This window comes from Prenolepis imparis, unplaced genomic scaffold (genome assembly GCF_030444845.1).
Source record: "Prenolepis imparis isolate NDT839.2.m4 unplaced genomic scaffold, iyPreImpa1.0 SCAF_5, whole genome shotgun sequence".
Taxonomy (NCBI): Eukaryota; Metazoa; Arthropoda; class Insecta; order Hymenoptera; family Formicidae; genus Prenolepis; species Prenolepis imparis.
In genome coordinates this window covers 9,375,135-9,394,559 of record NW_028141163.1, presented here as the reverse complement: position 1 = coordinate 9,394,559, position 19,425 = coordinate 9,375,135, and the positions used below count along the sequence as shown (strand labels likewise).

The window sequence follows — 19,425 nt, the reverse complement described above, 5'->3', positions numbered from 1 at the left end:
AAACTTATCTAATAATTAATATTATCGGAGAAACGCAGATGATTAATTTAGTGGATCTTACGACTTAACATTTCAAACTCGTAAACTTGCGAGCGCGAAATTGCAGAGTAAACTTTCTTGCACGCTAAGATGTCTCAGATTTCTCATAAATCTTGCCTCTATATGGTGAAAATTTATTGTCTGTTTCAAGACGTCCATTTCGAAAAGAATTATTATTGTATCGATAATGTTCTAAAACCGATAATGTATTAGTATTAAAATGTCTGCAAACTGCCATCAATATATATATTTCTATTTTCTAAGAAAAAGGTTGTTTTAAAACACAGATATTAGAAAAATATATTACATAAATGTTATATATTTATCATGTAAAATAAAATTCCATCTCTTGAATTTCTGTCAACGTACTAAAGATGATTACTTGAACGTTAATTACACGGAAAATTAGCTGCATCGAAGAGCCATCAGCGGAGGAAGATTTCCGGAACGCACTTAAGGATCCGGATAACGGACAAGAGCAAGATCAAGGAGGTTGTAACGGAAAGCGGGATAATGGATTAAAGTGTAGGTGATGCATTAATGTTGCATCAACATGTACGCGCACATGTAGTTACAGTTTAATCGATGCACGTCCCCGAAAACTACTAATGTATCGAATTTAAGGCTCTTAAAGATTTGTTCTGCAATATTTAAGATAGCCATGTGTGTAATTATTGCAAATTTAACGAATCCACTTTACACGGATCTGTTTTCTCTACCACAAAATATTTTCACTTTTTACGTGAGAATCTTACTGAGAAAATAAAGAGATATCACACAAGATTATCTGTTCGTGAAAGTTAATATAACAGTAAGAATAAATAATGATAATTAATTGCAATTGTTGCGTCAGCATGTCTAATTAATATGTATACGTATCATTTTATCAACGAGCTTAATTAACATTAAAAACCGGTTATCAATGTAGTTATCTTCCAATGCTATATATAAATTATAATAAAACTGTGATTAATATTTAGATTAAAAAAAATTTTAATTAATTAGTATTTAAGTATTTTTTTGTTATATATATTTTCATTATATATAATATGATTTAAAACTATTAAGATAATTATTAATTCTAGTCAATTGAATTTAATTAAAAATTAATAGTTAAATTTATTAAACTAAACTGAACTAAATGCATCATTTTTAGATTTAGAAGAATCACAGTTTTTACTTCAATATTTTAAATCTTAAAATCAAAGGATGTTTCCAATAAATAAATTTCTATAATAGCACATACATATAGATACATACAAAACAGGTTATCATAATAGCTTCAGTTTTACAGAAAAAGACACGTATATGCATTCTGCATTTATGCATAAAGTACTGCACAAATTGATATGAATAGTAATATATAAATATAAACGTCACGTTTATTGCCTTCTCCTCGAGAAATGACACCGCCAGGTTGAAATTAAAGGAAATTTCTTTCTTTCTGGCGATTCTCGTCCCGGAGACCGGAAGCTCCGCTATTCTTAGAAATTCTTAAGCTTAAGAAGCTTAACCTTTTTGATCAAGGTTGTGAGCGAACACGAAGAGGACTCGCGCGCGCCTCGGGGGGTTGAAGTGAGAAAGAAAGACCGTTGTTAGATCTTGTAGACCGCACAAGAAAATGTAATTTCACCTATTAAGTACCAACAAGATTGTTTGGCCTCGACCTTTTAACCACCCGTAGATTTTCCGCCGTAAACACAGAAAGCGATTTAGCAACGGGCTTTTCCACGCTTCGTTGTGATTTCAACCGGGAATTTCCGTGTGTTTTCTTTACTATCCCTTCTTGCCGTAATTTTCTATTTCTGCCGTCTATAAAGCCAGAGCAGGATTACGCGCGGCTGAGCAAAAATATTTCGCGATATGTTCCGATTCAAGTCACATAATAATATCTCAATAAATCTCGCATATTATTTTTTATTATACACTGATAGATATATAGTGTTATCAATATTTGACAATAATTTTCTTTATATTTATCTAAATTTATTAAACAATTTTTTGTATAGAATTTTTTGAATACGCTACTTTATAAAACAAAAAGATCAATTACTTGTTAAAAACAATCAGGACAAAGTTTGTCAAAAAATCTTTGAAAAACATCACACAAATGTTTTAATTAATATTTCAGTTAACGTTTGCGAAGCAAACATTGCACTGTATACTGACGCAATAATGTAAAGAAAATATAATAAACTGGTTACTATTCGTAAATATATATATAACTCTTGTGCGCACCAAACACACACAAATATAAGTAATTATATTATAAGTAAATTATATAAAAATCTTGGTTTATTTTGTGTGTATTTTTCCTCCTCCTCGTCATCTTCCACTCATCGTCCTCCATTTGTAGAACGATAGTCACGTTCAACTTTATGTTGATATTTCTGGCCGTACTACTGGCGTTACAGTGAACATTTGCAGTGAACCAAGCGCATTCGTATATACGAATGTTTACGGCTTGGTGATTCCCGTATTTTTTCTCCGTATTATGCAATTCACTGTTTCTACATTTCTAGACATTTCTACTATTCTAGTGACGCGTATAATGATTTAAATGTATGATACTAATCGTATAGTGCATTTATTGCGTAATTTTTCTTAGGAGAAAAAAATATTGCAGAACAAAATTTTCAAATTAGAAACATTTTTTTTATAAAGATAAAGATCTCTCTTTCTCTCTCTTTCTCTCACTCTTTCTCTCTGAAAGAGATATTTAAGAATCTAATAATTAAAAAATTTTAATACAAATTTAAAAATTCGATTCTATTATAATAAATTTATAATTTCAAATTATTAGTCAATATTTAATATACTGATAATTAGTAGGTAATTATAAATAAAGATTATTTAATAATGTCTATTTATACACACATACATGATATGATCTAAAAGATATAATTATGAGAAATCTAATAAATAGTAGAAATCTAACTAGCTAAGATCTTTAATATTTTCGTAGCAACAAAACGAGAACAGTGACCAACGAGAGGGATGTGACAGGCAAAACGGAGGAACTGTTCATTTGCGTGAGTGCATTCACACCATGCCATTATTGCAGCGCCCTGCAATGCTACGAGACGATAGCAGGTAGACAGATAGAAATGTATGCTTATACATACATAGTTACGTGGTGGCCAGTAAATTGGCCGCGTACTCGTAAAATGCGGCGATCGCACGACCGTCATAAAGATTTCTCATCGTTGGTGGGGCGTATGCCGATGGGGTGGTAGGAGTTCCGAGGGATGATGGTGGTGGGGCTGAGAAGTGTACCCCGTAGACTGGTGGCGGTGCGATAGCCCCGTCTGTCCGTTTCACCCTTTACATTCCGTAGGGTAAAGGGATCGGTATTTATGGTACTGTTACATTGATTCGTGTTAAGCCGCCGGTACTTGACCTTCCGCAGCCAACTATTTATCACTACAAGGTCCTGAGTAGATTTTCTACATCGATCATATGATCGTTCAGATAATATTATATATAACAGTTGTGACTACATACATATACAAATAAAATGATATAAGTAGAATGAAAATGTCAATGCAATGTCATGTTTAAGATGGTCGAAGAAATCATCGCCGGAATAAATTATGCAAATCTATATCGTGTAAAAAAGAAGAGCATTTTACTTTTACTACATGGAAATATTGCGGAACAAGAGTGCTTTTCTGAAATAATTAAAACATCTCCGAGCCTGGTTGTAAAGGGTCGTCACGAATCCTTTGCAAAAGCTGTCATATAGCAAGAGTAGTATTACTATAACAGCTGTAACGGCTGTGAGGCGGAATCGTAACATCTTAATAATCGGAAGTAAGAGAGTGTCAGATTCGGGAGATATAACTTCGCGGTAATTAGTCGTCTTTGAGAAACCCACTGTCATAGATGGAGACAATTCGACTCAACTCTCCGTTCTAATTAATAGCGATATCTAGAAACGGTGTAATGTATATAGAACGTAATGTATATATAACGTATATGAAGTTTCGGATGTGCAAGCCAAATTGGATCGTAGTGTTACACACTTGCATCCGCTCACAGATTTCTACAGATTATGGCAAAATTGAAATCAAGTCATAATTGTGTCAACTACCCACTCGTCAATGACATATTATGTATATATAATGTGTTCTTTCTTTCTAATTTCATGTCAAACCAACAAAGTCTGGGGAATATTTTATCTCAGAATTTTTACGTAACATATATGACATTTATTTTTTATTCCCTATCTAAAAGCTAATGCATAAGTAGTTTCAAGATCTTGTACTTTATTATAAATTGTAATATATTGTAGTATTTTATAAAAGAGTAATTATAAAAATTTTTTTAATTAAAATTTATGACATATTTATATATGTGTTTATATATATCGCCTGTCTAAAGAGTTTAGAAAAATCGATGAAAGATATTTTCGAAAATTTTCTCGTCTAGCATCAATCTATTATGCTCCACAGGAAATTTTGCCCTAACATAACTTACATATCAGCTAAGATCTAAGTGCTAAATCATGTTTAACGTCAGTTGATGAATAATAACTATACAAAGTCTACAAAGACAATATAGCTTCAGAAAGTGCTTGGAAGAGTATTTAATATCATGACATAAGAAACTGAATACACGCTTTTTTATAACAAATATTGAAAAAAATTAATTTAACTTAAAAAGAGGAAAGAAAGGTATTTTATGGATTGGATCTTATTATATATTTCTGTAAATATGAATGTAAAATTAGCCTTCAAGTATTTATAATAAATTCTTCACAATTTTATCAAGGCAAAGTAACAAAAAATTAATGTAACTACTGTAAAATTAAAGTTTATATCTATACTCTTTAACATAAAATGAAAATAACTATAAAATAATTTAACTATAAAATAAATATAACATAAAATTTAAAAAAATTATCCATTATTAGTGCAGTAATTGATTGCAGTTGCTTTAAATTTAATATTAAACAAGTTAATCAAGGCACACAAAACGCGTATAAATGAAAGCGACTTATGTGCAATCTTGCATAGAGGATGCTTTTCGCCAAGGCATCAGAGAGATTTAGATGAACCGCAGCAGCTCGGCTCTCCTGAATTTCTCACATGTCCCTGAAGTACCACGAATTAATTTTTAAGAACAATACTACGCCATGTGGAAGTACATTGTAACTGGGAGGAACGCTCTATCCTTCGAAACCGTCTGCGACACTTATCCCTGACATACTTATAAAACTGCAACGTTCTCCCATATAGTCTTATGCGCTTTTAGGTTCATAGAGAATCTCAATAATTTAGAAAATAACAATATACGCAAGAAAGGTAGATGAGAAAGACGTAAATTGGATACTCGAACTTCTTCGTATTTGTTCTACGTCTCTCAAGATTTCGCGTCTTGTTTATATTCGCGTCTTTCTAATCTGACTGGTCTGTACCAAGTCTAGCACACGTACACGTATCATAGACAGAGTACGTTAGGTGAAGTGGGAAGTGTAATGTGCGCACCCTGTGTTTCCTCTTGGTATTCCCTAAACTCTGGAAGCCCTCTGTGAGCCCTCTCGCCTCTTCCCTATCTCTTATCCTGATGCCTTCTCTCTCTTTCTCTCCCTCTTTCTCTCTCTTTGTCTCTCTTTCTCTACTCCGATCTCGCTGTTTCCCATCCCTAGGTTCTCTTGAAAGCTCATGAATTTCCAACACACCGCCACCCTGCCGCTTCGCGTCGCGTTAACTCGAGTACCACGTTTGTCTACGCAAACACTCGCATATTTACGTGAAGGGATACACATAATTAGATACGTAGCTGCGGATCCAGGCTGGCGAGTTAGCTCGTACTAGTAGAGCTCGTGCATCCTTGTGTTCCGTGTTTCGCTCTACATCGAGATAACCGAGCGTCCACGAAAAAAAATTTGTTTCCATCTCCGCAAGAATGTTGCGGAAATTTGTCGACAAGTAAAATAAAAAAGAAACTAAAGATACTGCAACTGTATTGATCTAAAAAAACTTTTTTAGAAAAGAGTAAAAAGCATAATATATAAAAAAATATTCCAATTTGTATGTAACAAATAAAAATTATATAAAAATAAAATTGAAAATGAAAACTTAAAAATAAAAATTTTAATATTTCAATTATGTGATGATTCACATGCTGATATTACTTCTAATGATGAAATTACTTAAAAATCGAATATCTATCAAATATTAATTACGATCATTGTTACTGTAATATACAGTAATACTCGCATTTATAATACATATTATTATATACATAATATACAATTTAAACGGAAAGTGTGTTTCAATATAAGTTATTTTACACTTTAATATCTCATTAAGATATTTACACTCATTATAACTCATTATCAAATTTTGCAACATGAATACATATATTGTTATCAATATTTTAAATTATTAAATTAGTAAGTAATTTGACCTTTAATTATTATAACACATTATTCAAATTATAGAACGTAATTGTAATTTTACAGAGATATTATATTTAACTGCAGGATAATATAATTCATATATTATAACGGCGATAAATATAATTCTTTGTAAATATGCAGATAAAATAATACAAGAAATTGAAATAATATAAGAATTCAGTTAATATATTGCATGTATATTCGATATTTACTCCTTGAGCCTGCCTATTTTGTTTTTAATATAAGAAATCTACTGACAAGAGAAAGAGAGATCTTGACGACAAAGATATTCATAATCTGCATTGCTGGATGTCATAGTTTTTAATTCATCCACGGTTCACCAATGATTTATTTATTTGTGACACGTATTCGTGACAGTTTGCAGCTGCAGCCGTGAATTACGACTGCGGTCAGAGATTTAAATGAAAACTGACGATGATAGATCGCTGAGTTCCATTAAAATAGAGAATAGTTTCGAATATCTTCATCTCGTTAAAAATTAAATATTTTCATTTATAGCAACAATTTATGCCTACCTATGATAAAATAATTAACTTTCAGTTTTCAGTTTTGAATCGTTGTCTAGTCTTTTATACTTTTCTCAAATAAAAAGCAAATAATGAGCAAGAAAACGAGAATTATACAGATCTTTAATTTTTATCATTTCTCAGCTTATCTACATTTACGAATTTATACAATTAATATAATACATTTACAAACAATTTTTTTTCGAAAATTTAAGAAAAAAGATGCCCGTCTCGCTTTGCGACTATCAAAGAATTCAACAACTGTGTTATGCACAATATGCCGTAAAGTTTCTACCAAGTATCCGCCGTTTAACTATGAGTTTTCGCCGCGGTGTTCTCGTATTCGCAGTGGTTCGAGACGATGGTAGCATCGCCGCGCCGGGATAAGGGCATAAATTCGCACCCACCTCGCGGCATATATCGTCGCGTACTTTATGCTCGCCCCCGACTACTATATCTTTGCGTCTGGCGCGAGAGAAGAGGTATCGTAAGGGAAGATCGTGAGGAAACGTAGAGAGCATTTCAATCGGTTACTTCGATGCGTTCGGTTGCGCTTTCGCAGACAAGAGTCTCTTTCGTCTCTTTCGCCCTCCCCCCTAAAATTTGCAATTCCCACGCGCAAAACTGAGGCGCGTGCATGTTCATATTTCCACTTCTGGCATCATCCTTTGAATTCGCGAAGAAAAAAAGGGCCGAAGCTGCATACACTGTCGAGAAAGAATAACGTGGCCGATAACGCCACCGCGATGGATTCTCGGAGGAGCAGTTTACGAAGTTGTACATATTGCGAGAAGTAAACTCGAAGAGAGCTTATCTCGGAGTCGGATAAGGGCAACGAATAAGAAAAGTAAAAGCGCAAACTTGACACGCGGATTTGACTTTGCGCTCGCTCAGCATGTGATCTGCTCTCGTGTATAAAAGAAATTATTCAAAATTTTGTATACAAAATAACTTGTACATCCGCGTACAATGAAAATCTTTAAACGATAATAATTAGTCACCTTTTATTATATAAAAACACTTGGCAGATTTAATTTGTAACTATTTATGAAAAAGAAACTATTGCAGCTAATAATTTATCGCTTTTTGTATTCGATGGATAGACACGTCATAAATCACAAGTAACTATGAAATCATCCATTCAATGTGGAAAACACAAAAATGTATCAAATTCTGAATTTAGAAAGTTAAATGTTAAACGATAATCAAATTTTAATTATAATTATTCAGAAAATATGTGGCTAATTATTTAGTATTTTACGCACAACGGATAAAAAGAGCCTTCGAGTTATTTCGTTTGAACGTATCAATAATAAACGTAAGAACTCAAAGTGCGTCCTCCGTGATTTTCCTTTCACCGACAATCCTCGATCGCAGTCGTCGAGATGCAACAAGAGGGGGTTTCTCCTTGAATTGAGAATTTCCTTTTGTATAGAACCGTGAATCGTCCAGTTCGCTACAAAAGCTCGGATAACGTGCGCTTTCCTGGGACTTTTCTCCTTTTTCATCATTGCCATCTCTCTTTTTTTCTCTCTGTCACATATTCCGTCGGTCTTTTCAAATTCGTTTTCAAGGTGGATCGAGCGCCGATAATAGCGAAGGAAGGGTGTCCGCTTATTTGCCTGCTCAGCCTGGCGTAACGAAATTGTCACACTGCGATCCTCTCACCGTTAACGTAATTGTGCCGTTTACCAATCTGATGATCACGATGTGTTTAGTCAGTGATTCCACATGGAAGATGAGCATTCAATCGTAACCAGTGCGTATCGGCTAATCGGACGCGGTGGACCGTCAACTGTCGCTTCCAAGCATAGATCACGGCGCGATCGCGATTTTATTTCTCAACTGGGACATTCGTGAAAGTGCGCTGGAGGAAGACGCGGGAGAAAAAATGTGGAATACAAGAGCGTATAAAATGAAAAAAAAGATGAATAAGGGGATATCGAATTGCGCCAGACCGAAGGTTTGGTGCCCGCAGGAAGGTTACTATTTGCCTCAAGATGGTATTTCCATGTCTATCGCTTCTGCCTTTTCGAGTCCGACCAGCGAGAAGAACAAAATTTCGATTTATCAGAACACTGGAGTGACGTGCGAGGATAGCGGAACTTTTGTCCTACATCCCTTTAAAACGATCATGATTGACGCGCAGTGTCACAGGTATAGTATATATATTAATTAATAATTTATAAAGAAAATTAAGAGGATAAAAAATATTCCTATGAGAGAGAAAGTAGAGAATTTCTATTCCAAGAGAGAAAGTATTTTAATATTTGAACATTCTCTTAGGTTATTTTGAACGCAGCTAAATCTTAATAATAATGCAAAAAATATAATCAGGATATTAAAATAACATTAGTGTATATTTTAAACCGACTCGCGTATAGATACACGGAGTGCCTCGCGGTCGCTTTCGCTACGCTTATTGTGAACTTGACGCGAGACACTACCGTGTCTCTTGATAACTTATCTTAAGATAATGTATTTAGAATTATAGCTTTTGTGTGTGACGATATATAAGAAAAAATATAGATAGAAGAATATAGCCTTTTCTTCTCTCTCTTTTCTCATATACACTGTAGAAAAATATGTAAAGTATTACATATAAATATGTATACATTTTCATTATTTATCGTGTAATTTTACACTTATTATTTATGTAATTTTACATATTTTTATGTAATACCTTATATATCTTTTTATAATGTATAAAGGAAATTTTGTGGATTTTATCGAAACACACAATTATGGCCAGTTTTTTCATCTCCGATTAACTTTAACCTCCGGTTAAATTATATCTTTGTCTTTTTAAAAACGTATCTGTAAAGAGACAAAGATATAGTTTAACCAGAGGTTAAAGTTAACCGGAGATAAAGAAACTGGCTATTAGAAAGAGATAATTTAGTAGTCCATCTATCTACACATACACACAAAATTTTTCAAACGATTCTCCCGAAAGTATGCATATATACAGACTTAATTATATTACCTAGAACTTTAATTTATAAACTTTTACACGTAAAAGAAATTTTAGTTTTTTATGTGAAATTATATAACTTTTTCTATGTCATCACGCACACAATAAAAAAGTTGTCCATAAACAAGTCTTAACGAGTAATTATTTTATAAAATTTTTAAAAAGTTTGTATATATGTATATAAATTAACAGTTATATATTTCACTGTAATAAATATTTTACCGGATATCGAAACTATATCGACAAGATATAGACATGTTTCCCATTTATCGCAAATACGTTGTAATTTCCGATAGATTAATTGACAAGAGCGTATTTGGATTCACCGTCGTTCCATGTCGCTTTATAGCAGGCGACCGATTAGCGGATTTGATCGGCCGGAAATATTGAATAATTTGGTGCTAAGTTGTTATTCTGCTCGATCAACTAATTAACTAATCGTGCAGTAAAAGCACTATGATTCACAGTACACGGTTTATATATCTGCATAAGCTGAGAATTATTATTACGTAATATAAAAAGATATTTAAATTAACTTAAATTAAATTTTTTACATTTTTAATGTTTCAAATTTTTAGATAATGTTTTTATAATGTATTGTATTTATTCATAAATTTTCTGCTTATTTAAACAGAAGATAAAGAATTATTAACTTAAAATAATTTATATTTATAATATTTAAGAAAAACACATTTATATACTTAATATTTTTACAACTTTTGTAACAATTTTGAATCTATAATTTATCTTTTGCAATAAAAAAATTTTTGTTGATTTACGTTTTTTAAGTACATTTTAATTTTAATTTTATAGTGTCTTATATATAATTTAAATGTCCTATTACATCACTTATGCAACGAATATAACAGAGACGGATATATATAATTAGTAAAAATGCATAAATATTGAAAATATATACAAAGATCGAAAGTACTTTTAAGTAGTATTTAATATAATTATATATCATCGGCCAATGTGTGTAATTATGTTATATCACTTATATGTCCTATACATAGATTAAAAAAAAATTGTAATTTACAAATATGTGTACAATATGCAATTTTTTGTAAGATTTTAAGGTTTGCGACATTGTAGTATTATAAATTAATATTATTAATTATATGAAAGAAGTTACATTATTAGAAAAAAAAAACAATATACTCGTGTTGCAAATACAAATAATCTGTAGTTAAGATTTAAAAGCTTTCTAAAAGTTTCTAAATAACAGTTGCTATTTATTCCCATTAAATAAAAGGATTGAAAAATAAATGTAACAATTAAAATAAAAATTCGACCGATTCGTATACATTGAAAATATGACTTGCTACTTTAATGAAACAGCATGCTCGAAAAGGAACACTGAGAAAAACTCGCGTCGGTACCCGGATCTCGTTCTGGACGTTGTTCATGTGCATTTTCGCGGAGAATTCCTCGCTCGGTATTCCTCAACGCATGCACGCGCGTGCCATTTGTTCGGATCAGTGTCTGTGCAGAGATGCAGCACGGATGCAAAGTCAAGAGGCGACTGCAGTTACGAGCCGCAACTGCGACGATGGCGCTCATATATTCTTTCAGCGCGTGTGGTCTAGACGCGGAGGCGGTTGGGGAATAAGAGTCACGCCTGGTCCTCTCAGGAAATATATACCCTAGATCGTCCCGACATTTTTGATCGCCGAATCGAGTGTATTCCAACCGAGTGATTTTGCCCACATATTTCCAACAATGCATACTTTCCCAAGTGCATTTTTCGAATTTCGCTTGAACATGAATCGTAAAGAATTTAAAAAATTTGCTTTAAATTTTCTTCGATATTAAACTACTTTTATACATATAATTATTTTACTTTGCAGAGAAATAATTTTGTTAAAATCCAATTTTATTAGTTCTTATATTTATTATATATTTTCGCGTCCTGTTTATTAATGCAATACTCGGAATCTTTCAAAATTCACTATTCACAAAATATATATCGCGATTTATCGATTGGGAGTAAAAATGTTTGTAAAAATTCTGTCAAAAAATAATAAATTCGGATTGGAATCAAATCGATGTCAAAAGAAGTCAAATCGGTAGCAGCTTCTTTTGTGAATTATATACATTTTCATTTTTCTTTGAAAAAACAGCGGCGATTTTTAATGGCGAGGCTCTTTTCTTTTGGACAAAAATAAATTGGAAGGTGAATTCGCTTTCCTGAAGTCCCCTACTCCCCTACCTCCGCGTAACAGCAAAGAGAGCAAAAGATACCATGTGGTTCTTGCCTCCAGAAGCTGGACGAGCGAAAGAGGGTTTACATTGATCAGTAAATCCCATCGGTTTCACCATTAAATATTTACCTTGAACAGGAAGCCCGAGTGAAACCGTTAAGCTCATGGGTTTGCGTCACGCTGCAAATGACTCTGCGAATCGTACTGCAGAAACGCAATTGGTTTCTGCGATTGAGGGTTTATTTAAAGGGATAGTTTGCAAATCTTTCACCGCAATAAATTTTTATGTTTTTTGTTCTCATTATTTCGTAATTTGATCTCCTTAAGTCAATGTTTATATGTTTATTAAATATTAATTATTGGATTTAATATTATATGCAAAAGTATATAATTTTATTTAAAAATATTCATTAATTAATATTTCTAATATTATATTGCAATTATGTTATTAAATTATATTGAAATATATAAGATTAAAATGGACTCATGATATAGCCGACGACATAAAATTATATTAAATACTACTTAAAAGTATTAATACTTTTGATCTTTGTCAATATTTATGCATTTTTACAAGACATATCCGTCATAAAACTATGTTATATTTGTTGCATACTGACATTATAGTGCGTAAATACAGAGTTACATACAATTGCATACGAAATGTAATGAATATGCATATACTAGAAAAAAATTTATACTTAGTAGAAAATTACAAGTATAAATATAAGACTACGCGTATTAAAATCGTGGTAATTATAGAGAAGAAAACAGCAGGTAATTTGCGTTGCATATTAAACAATAATTTTAATTAAAGAAAAATCATAATAAAGGTGAAAAAAAAGAATATATTAAAATATTTTTCTTAACAAAGGTGAGATATTTTTAATAAAATCTCTTATTTACATATCGCGATTAAATACATGTTCTAAAGACATTAAATTATAAATTTTTTAAAATAATGTATATAAAAGCTGTTTTTTTTACAGTATATATATTGTTTTAGATATAAATTATTTTAGAGATTATTTAAATTAAATATGCATTGACATATTGATGACACATTTTTTATTGAAAATGTTATTTGGTCAAGAAAAATATATTAAAAATAATCTTTTTCCGACCTTTGTCGTGATATTTCTTTATAAATCAAATCTTCTTGAAATTCCTCGTTTTTTTTAACTTTATCAAGTATATTATATATTATTGTATTAATCTCTGAAAATTCTCCTCGCGATATATTTATCTGGTTACATTTATCCAACATGTTAATTTGCCAGTTTGGCAAAATCATATAAGAATTGAGAGTTTGAAGTTTTGCATTCGCATTTTTGGCATTTATCTTCGATTTACAAGATTGTGGAATATTTCTTTATACTGATGGTTATAAAACATATAAAATTTATGTTATATACAAAAATGTGTGAATATTAATCATTATTGAAACATTTACATTTTAAAATAAAAAAAATTTTATAATAATAAAAGAAATTTTGGATTTTATAATTTTAAAGTAATTACAATTTAATGAGTACAATAATGATTTGATTTATCAAAAATTATCATCTCATAAAAAATGTAAAGCTGTTATCATCAAACAAACTAAATCACACATATGTATATAACATCCGTATATATAAATAATTAATAGCCATTATGCTATCACATCATATTAACATAAATTTATTACCGATATGATTATAGTATATCACATCTACTCAACATAATAGATTTAAGTAATATAATGCTAAAGACTAAATTGTGTTTTTTTATTTTAATTTTCTTACTTTTTAGCAACTTCTTCTATCTGATCTACGTCTGCAATTTGCAAAGAAAATTCGCGAATGATTTTATTTATTCACTCTCAAGACGATAAGCGTTCGATTTGTCAAGTTTGCGCGAAATCGAGTCGGCCGTTATAACGGTACCTTCGGTATCGCGAAAAGCGAAGCTTTCGCGTAGGTTTAGACTGGTCCGCAGTTCAGCACGTAGGTGAGCCCCGGACCGAGGATGCCGATGTATTTACATAATTGTGCGTACAAATTCCGAACTTCGCCTGAGAAGGATTTGCCGCGCATGACGCTACCGTCGCCGCGAGCGCAAAGTCTAGCGGAGAGAGAAAATCCAATGAATTATTTATGCGAATGTGCGTCCTTTTAAAAGCCGTCGTAATTCTCTCGCAATTGCCTGATTGTACCAGGCGGAAGAGCATAAGTAATAACGTTTCATGAACAAATTCATTAATTTTAAAGAAAAACTAATAGATTTTGAAAAGTAATATTAATACACACTTTGCAAATTGTAACCACTAAAATAGCCATAAATTATCACATTGCAGTAACGCGACACAGGATATTGCTGGCAGACAGAATGCACATGTATATCTTTTATAAAAAGTTAAAATATCACAGGAAGCATCAATCAAGTCAGAAAGATTACTGATTTATATAATCGCTTGTGATATTGAGATATATCTTTAATTAATAAAATCTAATAATTTATTATTCTATTTCTAAATTATTCAAATATATACAAAGGAACAATATATTAGAGGAAATACATTATGGAAATTTCGTTTCGTCGAATGATTTCGCAATAGTCTAATTTCATGCACATTGCATAATGATATGTGAATTCTTAAACACATGTATTGTATATAATTATGCTAAGCTTTTCAATAGTAATTACACAAGAAAAAATAGAAAAATTTACGATTCTATTTTTCATGACTAATTGATTTAATTATTATAGCAAATTAAAAGAAGAATTTGTATAAAATTTGTAGAATTCAAATATTTATTATTATTTAAATATTTGACTAGGATTTCTGAATTTAGAGAATGTGTTATTGATAATGATAAATTTTCTTGAAAAACTAAGTAATAATATATGTATTTTTATTATAATATAATAAATGGTTTAAATGGTATTCGCGCGATTTTCAAGAAAAAATATTCAATCATAAAATTAACATGCGTGTCTTATTTGACTTTATATTTTTGTGTGCCGAAATGTGGAGAAGAGATATAGTTTTTTGTGATAATTAGCTTTCTGATTATCCAACACATATATTATCTGTAATCTACTTATGGTGCTACTAATTATAGTGAAAAAAAGCATCTCATCGATATCTTGTCACATAGCATTTTCGTGTGAAATATTTTCAAGAAATTAGATTTGAAAGATATAGTTATATGATTAGTTCACATCCTTAATGCAATTTTTGTATGACACTCGTTTTAAATCGTTGGAAATATTTTCGTCAGACATTTCGATTAAAAGTATGGAATAATTACGTGCAGCTCTTGGCAACGAGTATAAAAAACAACGGCATTTATCTTCATTAAAATCCACCCTTCATGATATCCGTACGATACTGTGTGCTCGCACGAAGCTTTTTTTGCAGTCACGAATGCGTTTTGATCAAATGAATACCTTATATTACGAGGGTACGTTTTACTTGTCAAACAAATCACAAGAAACAACCGCGGGGCGTGCCTACCTCGAAAGATTTACAAAATGCACGTAAAATGTATCATGACCTTCAACGCAACCGCCCATACGAGGTTTTCCGTGATGCGCGTTAGTTTTTCCAATACTACGTTCGCATTTAATTTATAGTCGAGGTTGAGATGAGAAATATTCTAACCAATTATTTAAAATACATTTATCTACATCATGTGTTCAAATGTATTAAATGCTTACCAAAAAGCTCCATTTATAATTGAATATCGAATTAAAAAATAATATATGCATCATATGTTTTTATCATAACTGTAAAACAATTATGATAAAAATAAATAAACACAGATAAACACTTTGAAATTAACAGATTAACGCGAATGTACGTAATTTTCATTGTGAATCTATCTTGTCTCATATCTTTACATAGAGTTTATATAACATTCATTAGATTATTCAGAAGTTCTATTACAATGTAATAAAATGAGAAAAAAAATATATAATTATCATTTCATTAGATTATATAACGCTATAAAAGTCTAAAAGTAAGATAAAAAAAACTTAACAATGTATTAGAAATGTTTCTTAGAAATCTCATGCTGTTTCACTCATGAATATATTCTCTTGATATAGTGATTTTCTTATTCGTTAAATGTCAATTTAAAATATATAGTGACACTCTATTATATTATACACAAAAATTAGATTTGAAACTAAGAAACTAACTGAAAAATTTAGCTATAAATATATATATATATATTTGGTTAGAAATATTAATACAATAGAACAGCAAAAGTAATATATCGCAACTTCTAATAAATAACGAACGTATTTCATTAATATAAACGATTTCCTGTTAATTCCTTCTTCCTTTCGTGTGTAATGCATAAAACACGGAATACATTATCATTTATGAATTTTTAACGGGATATGGCAGCAGTATGGCTGAAGATAATTCAATGCACTCATACATTATTCCACGGCCATGACATATAGCTCGTATATATAGAGATGCTTTAAACAAATTACTTTAGCGATTTTCAAGAATAAAAGATTACTATACGACGGGGTTGCGTGAAATTATGTACAATGATACAAAGAAATTTTGAACTGTAAGTATTTAGAAAATTCAGTGCACTGTGAATTTATGTATCGGTAACGATCTTTTCACCGATTCAACTATAAAGTCAACTTTAAACACCTACAAATTCTAAAAATTTCACTAAATAAAAAATGTAATAATAATGTATTTAATTAATATTTATGTAATTATTTCATTTATTTATTTATTTAATAATTATTATATAATTAATATTTATTTAATTAATATCAGTTTGAAATATATAGTAGATATATAAAAATATAATAATATAATAAAGTATATATCCATAAACATCTAAAATGTGTTTGAATAGAAAAATTCAAGATGTATCTTTTCTGAATATTTAATTGATTATTTTATGGACGAAACGCAAAAGAAATGAAATAATTTGAAGTGCGGAAGAAAAAGATATTAAATGTTAAAAATAGATAAAGATATACGTGCGTGTTCTATAACTTATGTAGATAGAGTTGTTTTTATGAATAATAGTTTATATAAGATTTCTATTGATATATTATAATACAATAATAGATAGGAAGAGTAATGTATGTATAGATGTATGCGAAGCAATCTAAGAGGCTATATTTATAAACTTTAATGTGTAATTGTTGAATTATTAATTGTTGTGATATATATTAATGAAGTTACTTTAATGTGTTTTTAGTATATTCTAATTTATTTTCGGAGGCTTATTGCTAGATTGAATATAGTAAAAAGGCTGTGTAAAAGAGATTTAAATTAAATTAGGCATTATAAAGAGCGATATTAATTATTTATGTATTTAATCTAAAGGAATAGAGGTGATATGATAGAATTGAATGATAAGGATGGGTTATGTGTGAGAGTAGGAAATTTGTTGTAAACCAAGTTCCACTTCCTGACTTTGTAAAAGTTGAAGTTATAATAAACTACTACTATAAGATTTCTATTGTTTAAGCAGAAATAAAAAGATTTCTTAATTGAACTTAATCACATTACATATGCTGTTGATTCTTCTATTCGCGTATATATGTTCGAGAGATATTCTTATTAAAAATATATTAATCCCTTTCTAAAAAAGGCATTTTAAGTTAAAAGGATCTTATAATACAAATGAAGACGTCAGCTTCATACATCCCCATTACCGCTATAGAAATGTTATAAAATAAAAAATAAACAATTTCTCACTCACCGATACGTGCAATCGAGCGGAGTTGTAGTACACAGCACATTGATCTGAAAACAAAATATTTTCAAATTATGTATAGGTATACATGTGTGTGTGTGTGTATGTGTGTGGCGGGGAGTGGGAAGGGTATGTGTATGTGTGTGTGTGTGTACAGGGTGTTTTGAAAGTCTGAAAACGGTCGAATATTTCAATGCAGTTTAGAAAAAATGTTTTCTTTTGCATACCTCACAGTTGCCTCGCTGTTGCCCGATGCCTCCCCGGGCCTCCTCCTCCTCTCTTGGTCCATGGTAGCACTCACGACACTCGCGAAAGCACGAATAATTACGATCGCCCGACTTTACACTCCCGACACGCGAAACTTTACACGGCACTCCCGACGCGACGCGTGAATCGCACGAATTAACGTTCGTTCGACACTCGAGAATCTCGCACGCAGCTTATTAGCAATGCAACCTGTAACAAATAAAATATACATATATATATATATATATATATATATATATATATATATAGAGAGAGAGAGAGAGAGAGAGAGAGAGAGAGAGAGAGAGAGAGAGAGAGACTTAAACAAAAATTATATGTTTCTTAGAAGAAATGTTATTATATAATTATTTTGCTTACCTCTCTGTCACAGTTGCTCCAGTGTCGCCCGATGCTTCCCTAGGCCTCCTTCTCCTCCTATCTTATTGCTAATTCTTACCTGTAATAACAAATAAAATACATATATACATATAGATATTTAACAAATATAACAAAAATTATTTAACTTAAAAGAAATATATATTCATTTTGCATACCTTACAGTTGCCCCGCTGTCGCCCGATGCCTGCCCGGATCTCCTCCTCCTCTCTTGGTCCATGGTAGCACTCACGACACTCCCGAAAACACGAATAATTACGATCGTCCAATACTTTATACGGCACTCCCGACACGCGAAACTTTATACGGCACTCCCGACGCGACGCGTACATCGCACACGTATTTCGCGTACATTGCATAATAAGGAAAAACGATGCGAAAACTATAATCGCACAAATCTCTCAACATCCGTTCGATACTCGAGAATCTCGCAGCACAGCTTCGCTACCTGCAACAAATAAAATAAAATAATATATTACTATTTTAATTTTTATAACATATTACTATTTTAAAATTTAATTAGCAAATTTTCACTTTTTTAATATTTTTTGACAGAAATCAGCTGATTAAAGCGTTAATTTGTTAATTAATTTTTTAAGTAATATATGTTATAAAAATTCAAATAATAATATATTTTAAATAATATGTTATAATATTTTTGACAGTTATCAGCTGATTTCTGTCAAAAAATATTAATCAAGAATAAGGTATTATAACATATTATTTACAACAAATTACTATTTTAATTTTTTACCATATTATTATTTTAAAATTTAATTAACAAATTAACGCTTTAATCAGCTGATTTCTGTGAAAAAATATTAATCGAATTTAAACAAACTTTATATTATTATTTTTTTAATATCATTCTTTTTAATACAAAATCGAAGAATGGCACGCGCAT

General features: G+C 30.9%; 1 protein-coding gene across 2 annotated transcripts in view; it reads right to left on the bottom strand.

Moving 5' to 3' along the window:
- The window catches only part of Fkbp14 (peptidyl-prolyl cis-trans isomerase Fkb14), a 172,772-nt gene that overhangs the window by 107,207 nt on the left and 46,140 nt on the right, over nucleotides 1–19,425 (bottom strand). For both annotated transcript variants that reach the window (XM_083039042.1, XM_083039043.1), the window contains 4 exons: nucleotides 18,680–18,969; nucleotides 18,504–18,582; nucleotides 18,107–18,335; nucleotides 17,886–17,929 (listed from right to left, as the gene is read on the bottom strand). In XM_083039042.1, coding sequence (XP_082895168.1) covers nucleotides 17,886–17,929; nucleotides 18,107–18,168 — 106 coding nt within the window. In that variant the 5' untranslated portion in view covers nucleotides 18,169–18,335; nucleotides 18,504–18,582; nucleotides 18,680–18,969. The remainder of the gene's footprint in view (nucleotides 1–17,885; nucleotides 17,930–18,106; nucleotides 18,336–18,503; nucleotides 18,583–18,679; nucleotides 18,970–19,425) is intronic.